Here is a 22,920-nt window from a genome sequence, read left to right on the forward strand (position 1 = left end):
AATTTTCAATCAATCTCAGTCTCAGTCTTGGGATGAGATGCAGTGGGCAGAAAATGGAACGTGTTCCACCTGAATGTGATGAAGAGCTTCTTTGCTGTGAGGGTGACTGAGAACAGAACAGGCTTCCCGGAGGGATTATAGAGTCTTCTTCTCTGGAGATGGTCAAAAACCATCTGGACACAATCCTGAGTTACATGCCCCAGAGAAGTCTGCTTGAGCGGGGAGGCTGGGCTGACTAGATGACCTCCAGTGGTCACTTCCAGCCTTCCGTTCTGTGATTCTGCATGAATGAGAGGACACAGGCAGTAAGACTGGTGCAGGAATAGGAAACTGGTTCTCCAAATTACTCTTCTAAGATGTATCAATAGATTATTCCCAACTATGTGTGGGTCACCTTTGCTTTATGCATTTATCTCCTTGAGAAATAAACAGTAAATGTGTAAGAAAGTTCTTAGAATTAATCCAGAATCCAAAATATCTAAATGTTTTGGTTATAAGAAGTTCTAAATATGCAAAATATTAATTATTTAATTAATGTGAAATTAACAATGAGTTATTACATTTTTGCAAATCAGAAGTTACAGACAGATCTATCCCTCAGCTGACAGTCCAAGTAGAAAAGGTCACTTTCTACAAAGATACATACTACATACTGGTTTATCTATGTCTAATATGCATGACAGGTATTATCACATAATTATACTGAAATACACAGACAAGTCTCAAGAGTTGGACTTTGCTGATATCTGATTCCATTTCTTGTCTCCTTTCAGGGCAATCCTGAAACTCAGAAGATCTGCTTAGGGGAGTCATCTCTCATTGAAGAAGATTACAAAAGAAAAAGGGACCTGAAGGAATGGGCTGGAGGAGGTGGGGGTGGAGGAGGAGCAACCTACATCTTTAGAGTAAGTATTTCCTCTTTGCATCCTGCCTGAGCAGTGTCCAGCAGAGCTACTAGCTCTCACTGTCACTCATGGCATATGATGAACAGTTCTTTTAAAAAAGATTATGAAAAATGAATCTTTCTCTTCTGCCTTTCTCTCCCTCTCCTCTTTCTGTCTCTCTATGGGTTTTGTCTTTTTAGTTGTTGATATCTTTTTATATACCTGCTTGTATTTATCACCTTCATTAGGCTAGCTGAACTGGTTTCTCAGTCCTCAACAGCTCACGTGTGGGAATTACACCAGGATCCCAATTTAATACTGGCAGCAGTCTTTAAAAAATATGTCACAAAACCTTGACATTCAGCTAAACAGTTACTTTTGTACTCAGGAACATGATGTGAAATATTTTTGTAATGATTCTATGAGACAAGCAGTAGCATTACCCTGGCCTTATGCCACTCTTCTTTGGGATGCTTTCATCATCGTTGATAAGTTTGTACGAGTTGGTATATCAAGGAATGTGAAGTTTTTCTGATATTTGATGGGGGGTTTTCCAGCAGAAGGATGGCATTTTCGAACCTTTGCTCATCGCAGCAGGAGGAGGAGGAAAAGCCTACCTGAAGGCTCAGGACAACTCCCTGGATGATGTACCCCTGGAGCAATTTGAGAACAGCACTACAGTACCTGGAGTCAGTGGGAGGACTGGGGCAGCAGGTGAGACACTAAAGCCACACCAGGTCTGAGTCAGGTGCCTGAATACACCCATTGACCTGTAAGCATGAAGTGAAGGGCTTCTTTTTCAGTCTTTTGGTATTTTTCTGTGGCAGTACTTTTAAGAAATATGCTGCTAGTCTGTAAGGGATATTTTCTTATATGTTGTGTCACCAGATAAAAAGAGAATGCACAGGACAGCTGATGAGCGCCCAGTAGAAGCCATTCCATAGAAGAGAGGAAGACCCCTCTCTTCTATGAACTGAATTGGGGAAAACGACGTTTGAGGGATGGAGCCTGCTCCTTCACACTGTAACAATGGTCTTTGAGGAGAAGACATTTTCCCCTTACTCCCCTTAAACCCTAACAACAAAATTGTATTATGAGAATTATACCAGAAATGGAACCTTATTTATAATTTTGTGATGGTTGTGCCTAGAATCCATTCCTAAGAGATTAAAAAAATCTGGTGGTTGTCCATCTCCTGCTGTAATAGGCTTACAGAGAGGCCAGTAAAGTGAGATACAGAAATCCAATGTATTTTTATTTCCCTGATAAACTCAGCATATTACATGGCTGACTGCCCTAACCAGTCATCCTGAAGGGGAGTGGTAGGCTCCTTATTTTCTTAACACCACAAGAAATTGGTGCTGAGCTGTTGGTTTATTCTGCACATACCACAGGCTGTGCATTAGATTTCCTGTTTGTTATTGCCCATGAAGCAAGGAGCTTGTCTGTATATTCTTTTAAACTTAAAGAAAAGTTTACCTTGAACTAGGCACTTAAGAAATTAATATGGACTCATCTCCCTCTCTCTGCAAAGCATGTCTCCTTGTGCTGCTCTTACCTGTTCTTGTTTTCTTTTCTCACTCTCTGACTGAAGGTGGAGGTGGTGGCTGGCAAGATGAGAGTCTGCTTCCTCAGGCTGGGAAGTCCCTTCTGGAAGGTGGAGAAGGAGGTCAAGCTTGTCCCCAAGCACTAGCCAAGCTCCAGTGGACCACCTCTGGTGGTTTTGGTGGAGGAGGAGGAGCTTGTACTTCTGGGGGAGGAGGCGGAGGGTACAGAGGTAAGCCTGCTGGGGCAATAGTCATGGTGATTATTTTTGTGTCCTTCAGAGCCCCTGCAGGTCTCTTAGTGCAGAGGTGCATGACTGCAGGAGATGAGGCACAGATACTTCAAGTTGAACAGTATGAAACCCACCCTCTCTCCACCATCTCTCCATAACTGGAGAAATCAAGGATAAAAGTGTTCCTATGTGATTTAATATTTGGAAGGTGTGATGAATCACCCTTTCACCCATTTCCAAGTTACCCATGGAAAATATTCCATTTCTTTTTTCTGTTCAAAACAAAACATTTTTACCTTGCTGAACTGAGAAACCTGCATTAGATTAAATCACTTCACTAACACTGATACTGGCTGGGTCAAGTGAGGGTTTGACATTATACCATCCAATATCACAGGAAGGTTGCAGAGTGACCCCAGGTGATAATGGGAATGAATGCAACCTTTCAGAGACATTATATTTTTTGCAGCATGCAGCACTGATCAGCTAGCCATACTCTTCTCTCCCCAGGGGGACATGCTTCTGATAGTGATGATATCACAGCTGGTGGGCAGGATGGCATCTCTTTTGTGAACCCCATAGGAGAGATCTTCTTGCATCCCTTGGCAGGTACAATATGGTTCTTACTCTCATTTCTTTTCTTCCTCCTTTTTCCTTCTTCCTCTCTATTTCCTCTTTCCTCCTCCTTCTTCTCCTGTCTTTGTTTTTCTGTTCATTTCATTAAAGTTTATTTCATGCTGCAGGTCAGATATTTAGCTGTGGTCATTTCTTTAAGCATTTTCATAGTGCTCTGGGACCTTTTTTCAATCTCTAAGCCAGGAGAGACACCAGATTCAACCACACATCCTCAGTCCCCAACTTTTTCAGGTCAATTCACTTCAAGGCCTCTCTGTTTGCTCAAGGGACCAAATATCTTCTTCCCTACTGATCCCCATCAGGCTTCTGACATGTCCACACTGTGTTGGACTATCTGCTCTCCTGCAGAGAAGGAGAGAAGTTGTAGGTACCTGCTGGGTTTTGTTCTGTTGGCTTTTTTACCTTACTGGATCAAGATAGGAAAAACTGAACTAAGCCCACCTGTTGTGTCTGATTCCTTGTTCAGCCATGGAGAGTCATGGTGAGGTGGAGGTTCAGATCTATCTTAACTGCAGCCACTGCCACTCAGACAACTGCAAGAGGGACCCTGACACCAACCTGCCAGTGTGCCAGTGTGAGATGGGGGCTGTGCTGGCCAACGACAATGTCACCTGCACCGGTAAGTTAAGAAGTTTTAGCCTCACTGGATAATATCTCTATTCTTTATATCTTATCTCCTTCTGGCTTTTTTGATGTTCAGTTCCTGAGTTAGAGCTAGTGGATCCAATGGACAAGGTGGTGTGAGAAATGTCAGTCAAACATAGGACTGAAAATTCCTGCTGACCTTCGCTTACATGCTGAGCTGCATCTCTGCCACCATCTCCGACATTCACATTTGGATTAGGCAGGAGGTAAAATATCTGTAAAAAGACATGGTGTGAATTTCCTGAATGGGCTCAGTCTATCAGATATTTAAGCATAAATACCTCTCCAGGATAACGTACCACCTACTGCTGAGTTATTTAAGACACAAATTGCTTCCTTCCACAGCAGTTTCCCACTGTGCCTGTCAGCTGATGCCTTGTACTCACAGTTATTTCCTTTCACAGTCTCTTGGAGCGCCAAAAAATCAAGACTGTAGACATTTTCAACTTATGAGTAGTGATGCTACCCATTTATAGAAAACTGAAGAATGGATAAGAAATATGTGGTTTATCAATTTGTGTTCTATCTTCACTATGATTTAAAAATTATTTAAGTACTTTTTCAACCTTCAGGATTATAGAGGGATTTGCTGTAATTTTTATAAAATACTCTGACCATGATCTCTGTACTGTTTTCATTCTTCCAGTGCCCCAGGGTCCTATACCAGAAGGACAGCTGTCTCTCCCCCTCCTCTTAGCTGTGGTGTCTGTGATTGTGGTGCTTGGAATGATCCTCACCTGTGGCAGCCTGTCCATCAGTAAGATACACTTACTTCTTATCACCCTTTGACCTGGCTTTTCCCAGCTAAATTCGACAAAAGGAGACCACCTGGCCACGTGCCACTGCTTTCAGTACTTGGAGCCAAAGTGTTGTGGTCTCCCAAGGGGATTGGAGGAACAGGGAAAAAGAAGTGATAGGAAACATCACCACCCACAGTTAGGCACAAGCACAGTCCCAAAGGGCAAGAACTGCTCTCCCCCACTAATTGCCACAGAGCAATAGAGCTAGGGAGGCCTTCTTAGCAGGTGTTTCTGTAGCATCCACTGCAATACTAGATGAAATCACAATCTGTAATTAAATATATAATTCATTCAAGGAGATGGTTTGTTTTTTTGGATTTGATGTCAGCAAGATGTCTTGTGGAGCACTCTTCCTCAGCCAATGCACACAGCAGCAAAGGAAACCTAAGTTGTTCCCAGGTGGTTAGGTGTTTGCTTGAATAACACTTTTTACATATCCATTACTAAATCACTGAAGACTGTGAAGAAGAGCATGATACAGCAAGCCAGAGACGTTTCTGGACCATTTATAATTCTGGGATTGGTGTCATTCTGTTCAGTGTGGCCAGCATTATCTCTTCTGTCCATTTGTAGATCTTGTTTATGCATTTTTATCCATCTCTCCACCTGCAGTTTATCACCTGAAGAAGCAACAGCTGGAGGGATCCAGAGCACGACTGCAGAGCCCAGAGTATAAACTGAGCAAAATCCGCACATCTGTCATCATGACCGATTACAACCCCAACTACTGCTTTGCAGGGAAAGCTGCCACTCTGAGCGAGCTGAAGGAGATCCCACGGAAGAACATCTCTCTGCTTCGGTGAGAAAACAAGGCCCACCTCTCTTGCTGACTGCAAAGCACCCAGTCCAAGTCAGCCAAAATGCAAAAGATGTGATACTAGCTATGTTCTTTAAGATAATTTGATTCCATGAAGTTCTCAAGCAGAAGTGTAAGATTGTGAGTCTCCTGTTCCACGTTCCCACACACAGGTATTTCACCTCTACTGTGATTGTGGTTTTATTGCACTTGCCTCCTGGCAGCAGCTCCCTTTCAAATCTATAGCAGTATGTCTATTTCAGCATTTCCGATCACAAGGAAATTTCCTGTCACAAAGAGATACACGCTAAGTTGCTCTTCATCATCCAGATGATAATGATCAAAGTTATATAAGCTTTAGAAGGAACAATTTGATCATTCTTATGTCTTATACAGTCTCCTGAAGACATCAGTCTGCAGCCACCTTATTCCATTGCTCTCCATTTTTCTTGTCTTTCTTTTGCCACAGTTGGTGATAGATCCTAGGAGTGAGCAGACCTATTTTTTGTTCAGAACCATCAAGGTTCCAACCTCCCTTTTTTAGTGATAGTGACAGAAAATACTGATAAGCTATTTTCAGAAGTTTTGAGTTGTATTGGTCTGGATGAAAAGAAGAGCTTGGCCAGCTCTTGGATCCAAGGACATATAACATCTGTTACCCCTCTTCTTTTCTTGCAGGGCACTAGGACATGGTGCATTTGGTGAGGTTTATGAGGGAACTGTGGTAGGCATTGCAGGGGACCCCAACCCTCTACAAGTGGCTATCAAGGTCAGTACCCACAAATTTCTTCTACAGCAATAATTACCCATAAGAGCCATGTTATCCCTATTCCAGCTGGAAATGTGTGTGTATCACATGTATAATGACATATGCATATGTGTGATGCAGGCTTGGACACATTGCTGCATCCAGACATTATCAGCTTTGATGAGTACTTTCTCACAGGTTTTTGCACATGATGTATTTAAAAATCTCTGTTGTTTCTCAATTACTTCCCTTTATATTGAGAGTAGTGCTTTTCTACTGTATGTGAAATTTTCAGGTAGGTTTTTGATATTGCACAGTGTTAAGGATGCTGCTGTGAATACATATTGCAATTTCACAATAATTTCTCTGTCATTAATGGCAAGAGACAATAGGCTGGTTTTCTCTGAAATGACTGCTGTTGCATCAGGATTTGTCAATTACTCAGCCCTGAAGTTAACGATGCTCATATTCTGCTTCTGTTATTTTATAAGCCTGTGACTCAGAGAAACAAATCTACTTCTATGAGTTCAGCTCAAGTACATAGCCTTCATTAATTAAAAAAAGTTCTACTATTATTCATCCTGGCTTTCATGTCATGAACTTCCCTGTGTCACTGTACAAATGTGGGTGAAAACCCAGGACACTAATAAGCAGTTGACACTGCCCAACCCAGTTTCACTATTCAGACTGGAAGAAGCACCAGAGCACAGTGGTAAGCAGAAGGAGATCAGCCTGTCATTCATTTGTGGTAATCCAGTTCATCTGTATCAGCAGAAGATGTCCAAATCTGCTGGCAAGAAAGCTACAGGGGCATGTGACACAAGTATTTAAATCAAGTGGCTGTGTGTGTCATATGGCATGCAAGCATGTGCTGCAATGTGGGCACAAAAAAAAGGGAGAATAAATAACAGCTGTCATTTAAAAAACCTTCCTAGGTCTGTATGTCCCCATCTGATATTTTTCTTGATGTACCTGAAGATATTTTTGCTCCAGAATTGTGCACAGATTCAATTCACACACACACACAAAATTTTCAAGTAGGTCACTGTTTCCTATCCTGACTTGAACTAGCAAATGGGTCACATGCAGTGCAATAAACTCAGCACTGAAAGGATGAGCCCCTGTTCTTAGGTGCCTGAGGTGATCTATATGTTACATGCTCATTCTTTTATTTTCTTTTTTTTTTTCCTTTTATCTCTGGTGGTCACAAAAATGTTCTCAATTCTTTGGTGGGATGGCCCTCACTGCCTCAACAGACCCTGCCAGAAGTCTGCTCTGAGCAGGATGAGATGGATTTCCTGATGGAAGCATTGATTATCAGGTATAGTTTAAGGGGCTTTTTTACTGATAGTGGGCAGGGGGAAAAAGAGTAATGTAGGTAATCATAGAATCCTTTATTCCCTTGCCTGTGTTCAGAAAATAAATTCAGTCTTATTTTTCAGATGACATTTTAGTAGCATATAAGGTACTACTTGTTTATCTCAGACAAGATAACTGAGGTTCTTTTGTTGCCTGTTTCTGGTGCTTTAATGCCAGTAGGCAACTTGGCTGCACACAGCAGAGGGAGGGAGAAGAGAATCAGAAGGACAAGAAAGCTCATGGATGAGATAAAAACAGTTTAATAGGTAAAGCAAAATCTGTGTGAGCAAGCCAAGCAGCACTGAAGAACTCCTTCCCTATTTCCCGTGAGCAGGCATGCGTTCAGCCATCCCAGGAAAGCAGGCCTCCATCATGCACAGCAGCTACTTGGAAAGAAAAATGCCAAACTCTGATTGACCCTTTCCCCTCCTCCTCCTCCTCCTTGCCTCAGGTTTTATAGCTGAGCATGACACCATACAGTATGGGATGTCCCTCAGGTCAGCTGGAGCCAGCTGTCCTGGCTGTGTCCTCTCACAACCTCTTGTCCTCACAGCCTTCTCACTGTGGGGGAGTTGTGTGTGTGGGAAAAACCTAAATGCTGTGTAAGCACTGCTCAGCAGCAGCTAAAATATCAATCTGTTATCAGCACTGTTTTGATCACAAATAGAAAATGTAGCACCATATGAGCTACTGTGAGGAAAATTAACTCTATCCCACCCAAAAATCATTACAATTTAACAAAAACTTTGGTTGACTGGTTCTGCTGATCCCGTTCAAAGGAGTAAGAAAGTGCAACATTTTTGTACAAACATGTTCTGCATTTGATTTGATGTCTTTGCAAGCTTGACAGAACCTTTATAAGGTCCTATGTGCATGACCCTCTGACAGTGAATTATAAGATCTATAAAATCTTCTTGGAAAATATAACAGACAGCCATTCCTCTTATCACCTGTACTTTAGGTATTCCAGCCTTAGAATTTACTTCATTAACAGAAATCCATAATCTGAAAACAATAATAGGATCATGGATGACTTTAAGATAGTAGCATAGTCATGGTTAATTTTAAGTACTTGGAATTGATATATTTTGAATTTGTGCAATGTGAAGTTCCTCTTTTCATTGTCTGGCCCAGCTTATACTTAGATGCTGGTTTTCTGCTATTAAAGCATGAATCTCATGACATAGTGCCACTCCCCACAGTCTGAAAGAAATGTGAACAGGAGGTAACACTGATGTATGTTTTTTTAAAGAGCAATTTTAATCAATTAAGGAGTGCCTTGATTCACTTAGTAGCATGACTCTTTCTCTTCCCCAACTTCCTTTCTATTTTTAGTTCCTTTATTATCCAGGTAATCATTATCTAAGGGAAGATGCTGCTGTCTAATGACTGAGTCTTACTGTGCCTTGTGACAAGCTCAGCTTCCTTTTATAAAAAGCAGAATCACAAAAGCAGCTGCTGCAGTAGGTATTAGCTGAGTCCCTCTGGCAGACTAAACACTGAGTCCCTAGTCCCAAACTAGACAGCACTATGTCTAAAATTACCAACACTGAATTCAAATTCCTACTAGCCAGGACTTTGTATCACAAATGCCAATGAAATTAGCATGTTTAACTTTCTTACTCCTCTCATGTCACTCTCATCTTTCAGTGTGTCCATTAAATTCTGTCTTCACAGACAGAAGACTCTGCTTTGCTTTTAGCTTTTCATACCTTCAGCGGAAGACTTTTCATGGGCAAAGCCAGGCATAACTCTGTTCTTGGGCTGTCATAACCAGAGAGGCATTTTGATATGGCTGAAGATTTTTTTGTAACCGCATCAGGATTTGCTTCAGTCCAGATTGTCAAATATCAAGTCAGAATGAGAATGGATGGATGTTGGCCAGGTACTAATGCTGTGTTTCTCTTCCATGTGCTGTGACCTTGGCTTTCAGTAAGTTCAATCACCAAAATATTGTGCAGTGCATCGGTGTCAGCCTACAGACACTGCCTCGCTTCATTCTGCTGGAGCTCATGGCTGGAGGAGACATGAAGAGCTTCCTTCGGCAGAACCGACCCAGGACGGTGAGAGAGCTTCCATGTGAGGCTGTGGTTGATTTTAGTATGACTGCTTTCACATTTTAATCAACTGGATAAAGGCACTGAAGCCAAGCTAGTCTGTGTGTGTGTCCCAGCTCCCACAAACTTCTGGATACTTGTGTTGGTTTGCTTGATGCAAGCAGGTGTCAGTGAGACAAAAACCAAGCAGGGCAAGAAACTCCAATAATTGAGGAGGTAAAATCCTGTCCTGCCATTGTAGACTTCACTGACAATTAGACTATAAATAATTGGTCTTCTTTTTTTCAATACCTGTTTTGTTTTCCATGTACTGTGATGGCACGTGAGGAGCTGAAGTTATAATCAGAATTCATAGCACTAAGTCCTCAGCAGGTGTGCTTCGGCACCATATGGAGTAGTACAAATTTATACCAGTTGAAGAGCTGAGCCTAATTTATTTGATATATCTCAGACTTTGATTAGCAGTGTAGTAATTTATCTTCACCCTTCCTGAGAGCAATAAAGAAGTTCCTAAAGAAAAACTGACAAAAATTTCCCTATGGAGAATGATGTAAAGGGGATGAAAATGAGCAGGGCTCCTGGAAAAAGTTTTCTTTATTGTTCTTAGGGAAGTGCAGATAGTGAAGGGTTAGTACCAGTCCTGGAGTCCTGTAGTAAAGCATTCCTTTTTTGCATACTGCTCCTGAGGGTAATCACTGTTCTTCTACCAGGTACAGATAACCTGATGAATGCTGATGTTGGTGTAAAGATGTGCACTTGTGCATTTTTACTCTCTCTCACTCTCTCTTGTTCATGCACTAATTTCTGTTGATAATTTATTGACTCACTCTTTAAAAGTGGGTGCTTTTATATTCTCTTCTGTCTCACCTTTTAAACCTGCTTGTCTTTTGACTTCACACAACACAGCAGGGAGTAGTTCTCTCCCACCCCCTTTAACTGGCTATTCACACCAGGCCATAAGTCTCTTGCCAGATTGCACTCATGTACGGTGCTCAAGAGAGGCGAAATCTCCAGAAAGTTTTTGGGATTTAACTCATTTTACTCATTTTCTAATTCTTTGCTTTGACCTACTTTATGTTCCTCTTTGCTCCTGGCTCATTTAACCCATACCCCCCCTGTATGTATATCTCTCCCTTTCCCTTCTTCTGTCCTTCTCTGATTATACCCTGCCTGAATGACATTCTTCTACTTCACTCTCCTTCCCTTAACATTTTGTGTCCTTTTCCAGAATCAGCCATCCACACTAACAATGCAGGACCTGCTGAATATAGCCAGGGATATTGCCTGTGGCTGTAAATACCTGGAAGAGAATCATTTCATCCACAGGTGAGGAGATACAGTCTCTTCTGATCTGTCTCAAGGTGCATCAGGCTCATACACTTTCTATTGGCAGTGGACTAGACAGGACTAATCTCCACAGGGGAGACAGAGTATTTCCTCTACCACTGCAGGCTTGTGCTTAGATGACCAAGTGGATCTCCCTGGGTTTTTTTAGGAGTTAGGCTCTGCACTGCTCTTTGCAGTCCTGAAGGGAGGGCAGTGGTCTGTTCCAAGTGAGAGGGCTTAAGTACTAGTTTTTGAGTGTCTGCAACGTAGAGACAGCTGAAATTAGCCCTGTAGTCCACTAGATGGTAGTGTCACTCAGTGTTGGCTGAGAATACAAGAAGGTATTTCTTTCCCTTATCATCTCCCTATCTTGACTTAAATGCTTTCCCTATCCCACCAGCACAGGTCAGTCCATAATATTTGAGGCAAAGGCTAGAGAAGGGTAGAGCAAGGGTGACAGGAGATAAAAACACATCTCAGGCTTTCTTCCCAGCTCAGTGTCTGACCTGCTTGCATGGTTTTAGTAAGCCCATATTTGTTTCTTCAAATTCCTTTTTCCTCATTTGTTGGGCAAAAAATGTTGATATAGCATGCTTCAAATAAGACAAAATTATTATAGAAGGGATAAAGGTTATAGTTACCCTTTTAAAAATTCTGGTTGGGTATTGAAATCCTTCATTTTTTATTTAGAATTATTTCGGCTCATAATGTTCCTAGGCATAGTGGGCAACTGGCTTCCTTACTGTGAATTGCATGCTGTGTTCAGTGCTTGTGTGTAAAGGAGAGGAGAGCCCTTGCACACCAGAGGGTCACAGAGGCTCTAACCAAACCAGGGTGCAGCCTGGAGATGTGCAGGCAGGTAATTGGGCTCACCCACATGTGCAGCACATGTGGGGCTGCACAGCACAGAGCTAGGAAACACTGGGCAGGGGCTGGAGAAATCCAGGGAAACAATGGCAAGCAGCCATTGTAGCAAAAAGCCAGGAGGTTGAGATATGAAAATATGTTATATGGCTTTATGATTAGAACATCTGAAACAGATTTCTACTGTTTATGTTGCAACAATAAGGAAGTTCTTGTGGAAAAGGGTTAGAGATTTCTGTTGTTAAAAAAGAGCAGTAAGAATGTGCAAAAGGTTGTGGCTCTTAGATCTCTTGGATAAGTATTCTAATTGGAAACCTCTGAGTTAATCACTACAGTATTCTATTTTAGAATCCTTACTGTAATAATAGCAGCAGTGTGTGACTTTAAAAAAAACAAACCTCTGAGTCAATCTTTGCACTGTTAGATCTCTAATATAAGCAACCTGGGAATGGCTTCATTTTGTCTTAGCCAACAATCCCATAAATCTGAACACAAGGAATTTCCCTCAGGTTTTGTATTAGTATTTGTTAGTGATGTCAGCATTGCTTAGAGTGGGTTGGGAAATGAAGAAGGCTTTCATTACAAATATTAGGAATCCCAGGGGTAGCGCAGTGGGGTTGTAGAGAGGCTTCCACAGGGCAGGAATTGTCATCTAGGAGTCACAGATGATAACAGAAGAGAAAGTTGAACCTGACTTCCAAACCCTCAGAGATTTTTCAAGGTTGGCAATGGAAATAAACATATGAGTTTTCAAGGAGCTTATTTTTCTTGGCAGTTAACAGGACCCCAACAGTGCTATGATTCTAATGACCTTCTTTTCAGAATGCATATTTAAAATGAACAGAAATATTTTAGCCTTGGCCATGAAGGCATCACTTCCATTTCTCGCAAGCTAAACTTGCACCCAGCTAACAGCTGCTTCCACGTGGAGCTTTGTCTGATTACCTGGGAGATATCCAGAAGTAACAAAGCAACAGATTACCAAATCTGGTTCTACATAACTTTTCAAGCAGTTTGCTAAGACTGTCTAATAGCATCGCATCTTTAACTCATAAGGACGCTGCTGAGATGTCACTCTTTAAAAAAAATAGAGCAAGAAAGAAATCTGTCATAATGTGGTTGAAGCAAAAGAGGTTAGGTCTGTTCCTCTTCTGATACAGATGCTGTTTTCTGCCTTAGTGAAAAAGGTGTGAATGGGGAAAGCTTGGCAGATGCTGGATAGAAGACATAATTCAAATACAGTTTAAGAATTGTGGTTAACAGAAACGATAATGTAACTGGAATTCTTTCATATTTTAACAGGGCTCTTCACATTTGTTTAAAGATTACTCAAGTAAGATTTGCAGGACTGGGTCTAATACTTTTTTTATTCCTTGAACTACTTAAGAATTTAGAATTATAATTATTTTTAATTTTTTTTAAGAGATATAGCTGCAAGGAATTGCCTTTTGACCTGTACTGGAGCAGGACGAATAGCCAAAATTGGTGACTTTGGAATGGCCAGGGATATTTACAGGTAAGTGAAGGGCAATTTCAGTTCTGTGAGTAACTCAGTAATCTGTATAATTTTGACAGGTTTGAATTGTTTCATGATATGTGAAGCAGTGGATTCATCCATTAGAGGTCTGAATTTGATGAGCAGCTAACTAACTTGTGTTAACAGACTGTAAATTAACTGATCTACACTTATGAGCCAATCCACTTCAACTGTGGTCCCAGGAAACTACAAACACTTGTGGACACTAAACCAAGCATAGGCAAATTTATTAGGCATTTGATCATAAACAATCTTAAATTAAAATTAAAAACCCCCAGCAACCATACTTACCAGTTCATGACGTCAAGAAGACTTGCTGCACCAACACCCTGTGCAAAGCATTGGCAAGTTTGATGCCTTCAGCTGTGCACAAGAACATCCTCTGTTTCCATCTCAGTTGCAAAGAGGATATAAAATCCTGCTTCAATGCACTGTTGTGTTGATGACTTTTTCTTTTTCTCACTTGGCCCCCACTGTTACTTGCAATCCCCAGCTGCTGTTACTGTGGAGATAAGATCTTTTCTGTATCGAAGCCCGTTCAGGCTGTGTGACATTCTCTGTGTCTTTCATCTTTCCCAGAGCAAGTTACTACCGCAAGGGAGGAAGAGCCATGCTTCCTGTCAAGTGGATGCCACCAGAAGCTTTTCTAGAGGGCATTTTCACCTCCAAGACTGATACCTGGTAGTAAATGTCCTTTAATCACTTCTGCTACTCACTGAAAAGCATCAAGAAATGTACTGCTCAAGGAACAAAAGTGTGCTTAGCAGTAACCCTAAAGTCAGAATTTCCCAGAAAAATATGAGAAGTCTTCCTATTGCATTCAGTTGAAGTATGGCTAAAGAATCCAGAATAAGAATTTAAATGTTGAATGTAAATAGAGGTCATAAAAATTTGCTGTTCATAAAAGTAGGATATTACAAAAAGCCAATCAAGAAGTAAAAGGAAAAAGCAGATTAGATTCTCAGGAAGTCTCAGATAAAAATCCAGACAAATATCATCAAATGCTTCCTTTAGCTTCAGAAACTTCCAGTTTCCATCAGTGACAGGGTCTGCTTATATCTCTTGTAAATTACTCTCTCTGTACCACCCAGGATTACTTTTTTTGTATATTTTTTCTTGTTGCCTATAAAATGACAGCAGGTTTAATCAGAAGTCCTTGCTGGTTGCTGAGGAAACAATATTTATATACTGATTTCTCATGCGACTTGATCTTTCTTTAAAATAAGCACCCCCTCAACAGTAGCACATTCATGCACAGGTGCTGGGGTATGGAAGCTTTCCAGTTGCTTAAGAACACTTCTTTCTCTGTACAGCAGATCCTTCAATATGCTGTACTGAGGCATTCCCTCAGATGCCACACTGACCCAGTTTCCTGAAGTTGTTAGCGATGCCGGAAGACAAGGATTGCTTATCAGCGCCTAGTTGTGAGCAGCCAGCACTAAATATTTTGAAGGAAAGTGCTACAGTTCCTGTAATAGGCTATTATAAGTAACATGCATATACTGGAAATTTGACCTTTGTAGCAAAAAGTGACTGAAAATTCTGACCTTGCTGAAGTCCTGGCAGAACTCTCTTGACTTCAATGAGTCTAAGTCATACATAATTCCTAGTGACACTGGCTGTCTGACCTGTGGATGTAAGAAAAGCACAGCCATATCAGAAATGCTGCTGCCTTTCAGTTTCACTGGATGTCTCTCCCTTGATTTTATACTTGAGCATCTTGTTCTGAAACACTGATTTAGGAAACATTTGAAGGTCCCTGTCTGACCATCTGGGAGCCATTCCAGAAGTCACATTTGCATCTCTTGAGCTGAGTAGAGGGTCCTTCACAGCTACACCCACCACACTCACAGTCAGACCAGGTTTCCTTACCAGCTTGGCCCCAGGTTTCCCATAGCAGGGCCCCAGAGGTCAGGATACTTTAAATAGTTTAATCAAGACGCAGTAACAAAAGAACGACTTGAGCTCCTTCCTCTGAGGAGGGGCCCCAAACAAAGGAAGCCCTGGGCTATTATACCCTCACTCACACTCTAAAGGTGCCAAAGTCTGGACTCATTGGCTCCTGCTGTGTCTCTGAGTGTCCGGTCACCTGGCAATGCCACAGGTCCTCGCCTCTTGTTTTGCATAGGGTAGGTGCCAGGTCACAGCCTCCTGCCTTGGGCTTCTGCCACCCAGAGCAAATTACCAGCACCAAATGTATTCCTCCACACAAAAATCTCCAGTTTTCCCAACTAAGGCAAGAAATATCCATGCCAGATCTAACAGTTCTTTTTAGTTAGACCACAGAAGTTTATTTGAAACCTCTGCAAAACTTGTTTTGGAGCTTGAGCAAAGGTTTTGATTGATTGGGGTGTCTTCTTATGTAAACATTGACTCATTATCACACTAATTGCATATTACTGTAATTGGATTGCAGCTTTGAAAGATCATTGCTGTGGTGTTGCCTACATAGCTACAAGCTAGGTTTTGTGGAGAACAGATGAAATCTGACTGGTATTTTTGGCTGGTTTCTGACACAGGTCTTTTGGAGTGCTGCTTTGGGAGATCTTCTCTCTAGGCTACATGCCCTACCCTTGCAAAACCAATCAGGAAGTGCTGGAATTTGTCACCAGTGGAGGAAGAATGGATCCACCAAAAAACTGTCCGGGGCCAGTGTAAGTATTTCCTTACTCTCACAAGCCAAGGTGTAGTACATGTCAAAAATGTGGACAAAGACGCCTCTACTCAGGGAATAATGATTGCCCTCTGTGTTAGGTGGGTATTGTTAAATATGTCTTGAGCTACTGCCTCTTGTACACAGGTTAGAGCAATACAGGATTTGCTTTAAATAGCAGCTCCCCAGTCAGGCAGGATCCAGGGATATAGAAATGATAGATCCACTTTTGCACTCCTCCTTTGAGCCATGTACCAAGTCTGATCCCTTGGAACCTTGACCACTTTATTCTGAATAATCTTGATTAATTTTTTTTCTTTTTAACTTCAAGGTACCGGATCATGACACAATGCTGGCAGCACAGTCCAGAGTATCGGCCAAACTTCTCAACCATCCTGGAAAGGATCAAGTATTGCACCCAGGTACTGGTCTTTGGTATCCAGATGGATGATAATCCTTTGAATTCCAACTATTCAAATACATTACCTTTAGACCCTAAGGCAAGTGAAAGGTCCTTGCAGACTGACATAATTACATTACTAGTAAGATGATGAGTAATGTGGTGGTGCTGTTGGCTCTTTTCCAGTGTTCATCCTCACTCTCCCATCTTCCACCCAGCCATAATGAGCATATACTGTGCAAATGGATGCTTTTAGCTCTCAGCTTGTTCAATTGCAAAACGTCCTTCATTTCGTGATGGAAAGGTATTTAGATCTCTCTCAAGGTCCATATTCTGACCTTGCCTAATATTGCTCAAAAGCCACAGCTGAATAGTTATGGAGTGGAGAGGGGGAATGAAATGGCACAGTGAGCTCACTATCCAGTAACATTTAACAGCTCCAGGTCTGGATCCAACCTCTCAAAAGAGAAATTTTATACTACAGCTTAGTATATTTCACTTATTTCAATGAAGCACAGTCTCCTCTCAAAGAAGACATGTAAGTCTCAACAGCATGTGATGTCCAGATGGAACATAGCACCTTGTTTGATGTGCAGGAGTATTGCCCAGACCTGTGACAGTCACCCTGAAGATGTAACAGACTCTTGTCTCTCTTTTTCAGGACCCTGATGTGATCAACACTGAGCTGCCCATGGAGTGTAGCCCTGCACCAGAGGACGAAGGGAGTATGGTCATGCGCCCAAACATTTCCGGTGGGATAGTGCCACTGCTGGTAAGCCCTTCTCTCACCCCTCAGACAACACCTAAGACACTGGAATCCCACCATGCTGGGCACAAACTTGTACAATGTCCACAAGAGCTACTGGTGGAGAACCTGAGCAACGGGACTGCCCGAGGGCCCAGCCTGCCATGCCTCAGTGATTTCAACAGTGGGTCGTGGTTCCAGCAGACCTCAAACCAGAAGCTGGAGCCCAGCAACCCATCCGCCCACAGACTTAAAAACAAAACAAAAAATCTTTGGAATCCAACATATGGATCATGGGTGCTAGAGAATATCTGTCACTTCAGCCCCAGCTCCAAACTCAAAGCAAATCCAGAGCGGGAAGATTCAGGCTTTGATGGGAATTGCAGTTCTCCTAGCTCTCGGGCATCTCCAGCATCTCCAAGTCAAAGTAACTACCCTCATCTGGATATCAGTGGGATTGAACTGGTGAAACTCCAGACTTTCCCCTGTGGCAATGTAAATTATGCTTATGATGACCTCTGCTATAGTGCCGAGCACCAGCCATCAGCCTTGGCAGATGTCAGAGCAGCTGTGCTAAGGAGCTCCAGTCTTCACAGAGATGAAAAGCCTTTTTGTAAAAAAGAGAAAACATCAAGAGAGAGAGACTCTGGTCTGTCTTTGTCAGATGACCTGAGCGTTACTCCAGTATAGGAGAAATGGTTCTTCCAAAGATCAGGGAATGTGTGTGTCTGGAAGGACTGCTTCCTGTTTCGCTAACTTCCTCCACTTTAGCTCAATCGGATGGGTGAAGTTTCAACATCAGCAGTGTTCTGCTTCCTCTGTCTACCTGCTGGATCCCACATTGCTAAAGGCACTTGCATTTCTATCTCTGTCCTTCAAATGCATTCCACTGAACCAGCTTAGAAGTAGAGAACAATGGCATTGTTTGTCTGATTCAGAATATGGTTCCTAAGGAAAGAACTCCTTTTCAATCTGCTCAGGTGAAAAGAAACGGACCTACCAGTCAGCTGAAGTACTTGGCTGGAAATAATGGCCAACACAGGTTGTGCTTCTTTCTGAACCAAGAATCTAAAAACATGTGCTGTGCCAGCAGCAACCAACTTGCAAAGGCTACTACATTCCTGAGAGCTTTTTACAGTCCTGGTGAATTACTAATGCTTATGCACTATAAAGGAAGTAAAAAAGAGTAGCAGCCACATTTGCATCTGTTTTATTAGTAGACCTTGTGGAAGCTATTGCTCAAATTGGAAGCAGTAGGAAGAATGAAAAAAAAAATCAGGCTCCTCTGAGCATGTGCTTTGTAAACAAGCAATGAAGAGGAAAACATTTACCATTAAAAAAGCAGTAGCTGGTGGAGCTCATAATATTCCTTTGAGTAGTGGAGGAAATGTGCTGCTTGCTTCATGGTGTTGCTTTCCTCACAGCTCCTGGTGTCGAAGGGGCAGGTGGTTTTTCAAAGAAGGGTGAGCTGCATGGTGTGATGAGAAATGAACTTATCTTTTAATGGACTTTACTTAAAATGAACTTCATTTTTGTAAGTACTTTGATATTCAGCATTAAATCTCTATGCTGTGTTGGTAAGAACTTAGATGAAGTTCTTGGGTAACTATCTAGCATTTGGTATGATGGAGTTCTTGGTTTTAATACTCCAAGGTAGAAAGTAATGCAAAGGAGAAGAATAGTGAAAGGAAATGTAATGCAAACCCCACTTAGGGTGTTCTTTTTACAGGAAAGTAGAATATCTCAACCATTTGAGAAAGCTAAAGCCATGACTTGGCTTCACACAGCTGAGCAGGTAGCAATTGTTCCTTGCCTTGCAAGTGCAGACTTGTTTATAAAGGTTGTCATTTGTTTCCAAGACAGCTCACTTCTAAGGCTTTCTTGAGTTATTTAGGACCTAAATTCATGTTTACGGATTAAAGCTGCAAAATAAGGAGACTGAAAAGGCAAGTAATTTGGATTAAGTCTGAACAGTCTTGGAAGCATTCTGTTCTTGTACCACTCCTGAATGCCACACCTACAGTGGCAAATTACATGCTGTCTTTGTGTGTAATCAAGCTGTGCAGTGAGATGCCAGTTGTAGACTTCTCCAGTTCCATTCTGAGGCAAGAGGTTCTCTGGTATATGCTTTATGCTTAGTGATCAGCTGCATGTCAGTCTGAAGGTGCAGGCTAGCAGGTGATGGCTTGCTTAGACCAGATACTTCCTGTCCTTTACATCAGTCAGGGTGGACACTTCTGAGCTGTGGTAAAGAAAATCACAGGGTGAAGAGTCTGAATCCATCCTCACTGAAAGGCATCTTCAGCACAGGTTTATGCTTTATTGGTCTGACTCTCTATCTCTTCCACGCTTTGTATAGTTTTAGGCCTTTGACTTTAGAATGGACAGATTTATACAATGTCAATTCATAGCATACAGATACCTTAAGAGCAGGTGTCAAGAGGATGGGAGCAGACTCATTTCAGTGATACCCAGCAACAGGACAAGGGGCAACAGGCACAAACTGAAACATAGGACATTCTTCCTGAGTATGAGAAAAAACATGTGTTTACTTTGAGGGTGACAGAGCATTGAAAGAGGTAGCCCAGAGAGGCTGTGTAGTCTCCTGCTCTGGAGACACTCAAAACCCACCCAGACATGATCCTGTGCAACCTGCTGTAGGAGAACCTTCTTGAGCAGGGAGGTTGGACTAGATGATCTTTGGAGGTCCCGTTTCACAGCAATCCTTCTATGATTTTCAGACATAAATGGTGATGATGGTCACCTTTCAGCAAAGACCCATATAATGTGGAAATAATTCTAAATCCATGGTGTTGTAAAATGATTGATGGTCAGAAGAGAGGGGTCCCTCTGTGTGGGGCAAATTTCAGTAGAAGTGTGGGGACTGATGGGTTTAGTGACCAAAGGAGATTAATGACTTTGCCTCATGCCCTTCTTCCCATTTCACCTTTGCTTTAGCTCTCTAGCTTCTCTCACGTTTAGTTCATTGCCTGTCCTGTCTTATATCCAGGAGTTGCTACAGCCCAGTTAGATGAGGCAGAAGAGCCCATTTAGCAGGAAACTTTCTCATTCTCTCCTCTTGCAAAGGCTAACATTTTTGATCATATTTCAGACTGGCCACCTCTGCACCATGCTAGCCAAAAATAAATGCATTTACTTTTAACTATTGAAATTCAATCACTTTGTCCTTACTTTTCAGATTGTATTGCCTTTATGGTTCATACATTAGTAGGTTTTTGCCTCCAGAAAGATGACCTATCAAACTTTCCAGCAGTTGTGACTTGGTGCCAGCACCTTGGCCCCTTCCTCCCTGAATATAAGGCCACAGCAGAGTGCAGTGATCATGGTTCAGCTGCAGTGGAGGTGATGCCAGCTCACTCTTCAGCCCTTGTCTGTCCTGAGTAGAGCACTGGTGGTCAGGGACATGCTTTTGCAGGCCCCTTATGACTCTGCTTTCAATTCTCCTTAGCCATTAGCATGGGCTGGAAATTGGTGGCAATTGGAGTGAAATACTGGCTGGTTCAGAAGCCATGGGAAGTTAACTATACTACCTTCTCTTCCCTGAGACTTTTAATGAAGTAGCAGAGAGATGACAGTTCTTCATATTTTTAAATGACTACAAAATACCCCAAGATTCCAGTGAGAAGCAGGCATGATCTCTACTGTCGAGATAGCTACCCAGCTTTGAGCTACCACTGTTTTCCCCGTGAAGCCCTTGCCTCAACATAACTCACAGATTTAGAAAGGCCAGTAGTGACAAAAGCAGGGAAGCTATTGAAAAGCGAAGTGAGAGGAAAGCACAGTTCTATTAGCAGTGCCAGGGCAGTCTTGGCTGTAGCTATGCCTTCATTTTATAAATAAAGTGCAAGTCCACCACATCGGACAAATACCTGATTTTACTGAATAGCTGCATCAAGGTACTTGTTCACAGGAAGCACATAGACAAAGCTGCACTGAGACTGAGCAGACTTCTATCCTGACCAGGATCTTGTCCCTAAGAGTGATCAAGAGTGAGATGTTGAAGAGCAACTGCAAGAGTAGAGTAAGCATATATGGATTATTTATTTCCAAAACAGACTCTGATGGTTTACAACAGCATTTAGCTCAGGGCTGCACTGAGCCAGATGCAGTCTTTTCTAAAAAGACAAGGCATGGAGATGCAGGTACCAAATGGGCACTAAAAGAAAGAGCTGGGAATTTTAAAAGAATTGCATTAGTACGCTCAATGCTCTTAACTCTCCCAAATGGAATGATCTTCTGTCAGCATATTGTCATGAATCTTTGACCTGTAACAATCTTTTTTTAGATGCTATTTAAAAACCCTCACAGATAATGAATTTTTAATTAACATCCTGGAGGACATATTGTTAATATTTTTCCTGTTGTGAAGTTTAATGCTACATGTACATGTACAAACCATTTTATCTCAAAAGAAAAAATAACAATTGCAGTGATTCACCCTACAACCTTCAGTCCTTCAGTTCTGAGACTGAAACTTATTGTTTGTACAATCAGAGATTTCAGAGCAGTGCTCAACTGCTAACATTGCAAAATGTAACTTGTGTGAAACTGCTTTTTATTAAGGAGACATTTTTAGGGCATCACCAGTGAGTTAAACCCATAGTGTCAAAATTTGATTAATTTGGATACTGGAAGCCAAAACCCAATTCTGTTTCCTAGAGGAATGACATGAGCTGGAGATCTGGGATTAATTCAGTCTATAATCCATGTGAAATCTTCCACTGCTTCCCTACTGCAGAATCAGCCATTTATAGGTTTGTTATAAATTGTTCTTCCTGATAGGTGTCTCTTTTTTAACATTACCAAATTGGTTTTGTAATTGTATGTATATAGTTGGTTTTTGACTGTGTTTAGCATTAATACTTTATGTTGCTTCACATAACCTCATTCTTACATTTTTAAAGAAGGGACTGATTAACAGATGATGAAACAATAATGGAAATTTCAATTTGTCTTTCTCTGCTTTTTCACATTTGTTGATAGTCCTGCTTCTCATTTCTTTGTAATCCTTGCTTCTCCTTTCTTGGTAATCCTTGCTCTCCTAAACAAACAGAATTTTTAATTGCACAGATCTAAGATGTCCCCCTTCATATCAACCCTTTTCCTGAGCTAAGTTCTCAGTTAATTTGCCCATGGGCTGGTGTGCACTAAGAAAGCTTTCCAAGGGTGCTAAAATAGTTATGGGCTTTTGCAAGTGTAACTTCACCTTCAAGACACTCCCTACTTTCCTGAAAGAGAAGAAATTGCTGCTGCTGGGAATACTTTTCCCCCCACTGTATTTGCATCTCCACAGCAGTGTCAGAAAGGGACCAGACTTCCTTAGGCCCTCGAGCTGTGTGAGACAGTTTCTCCTGTAGCATGGCTGTGCTCTCTCCTCCTGGCTGTCCACCCCTCTCAATCCCATGCAGAGACCTTAGTGATGCCTCACATCTCCCCATCACAGCACACAAATGGAAAAGTCATGTGAACAGGTTTTGATTTGTCATCACCTCTGATCAAGGCTGCACTTCTGCCAACTTTCCTTTCTGGGTGACTACTGTACATAAGTAAATGACACACCTGCTTCTATGCAATTTAAAGCTACACAAGTGTATACTTCTATATTTGCAACACAAAATAAAGAGACACTAATGGTGGATATTTGTTTCCCTCTCTTATAAGTACTTTTTGCA

The 22,920-nt window shown here is 41.8% G+C and overlaps 1 protein-coding gene across 2 annotated transcripts in view; it reads left to right on the plus strand.

Annotated features, from left to right (window-relative positions):
* The window catches only part of LTK (leukocyte receptor tyrosine kinase), a 93,556-nt gene extending 70,670 nt beyond the window's left edge, over nt 1–22,886 (plus strand). For both annotated transcript variants that reach the window (XM_064714788.1, XM_064714789.1), the window contains 16 exons: nt 774–905; nt 1,442–1,598; nt 2,479–2,661; nt 3,172–3,270; nt 3,764–3,916; nt 4,589–4,699; nt 5,355–5,541; nt 6,217–6,307; nt 7,543–7,607; nt 9,579–9,708; nt 10,931–11,028; nt 13,316–13,408; nt 14,009–14,110; nt 15,949–16,083; nt 16,414–16,504; nt 17,144–22,886. In XM_064714788.1, coding sequence (XP_064570858.1) covers nt 774–905; nt 1,442–1,598; nt 2,479–2,661; nt 3,172–3,270; nt 3,764–3,916; nt 4,589–4,699; nt 5,355–5,541; nt 6,217–6,307; nt 7,543–7,607; nt 9,579–9,708; nt 10,931–11,028; nt 13,316–13,408; nt 14,009–14,110; nt 15,949–16,083; nt 16,414–16,504; nt 17,144–17,917 — 2,601 coding nt within the window. In that variant the 3' untranslated portion in view covers nt 17,918–22,886. The remainder of the gene's footprint in view (nt 1–773; nt 906–1,441; nt 1,599–2,478; nt 2,662–3,171; nt 3,271–3,763; nt 3,917–4,588; nt 4,700–5,354; nt 5,542–6,216; nt 6,308–7,542; nt 7,608–9,578; nt 9,709–10,930; nt 11,029–13,315; nt 13,409–14,008; nt 14,111–15,948; nt 16,084–16,413; nt 16,505–17,143) is intronic.
* Nucleotides 22,887–22,920: the final 34 nt, after the last annotated feature.

This window comes from Zonotrichia leucophrys, chromosome 5 (assembly GCF_028769735.1).
Source record: "Zonotrichia leucophrys gambelii isolate GWCS_2022_RI chromosome 5, RI_Zleu_2.0, whole genome shotgun sequence".
Lineage (NCBI taxonomy): Eukaryota > Metazoa > Chordata > Aves > Passeriformes > Passerellidae > Zonotrichia > Zonotrichia leucophrys.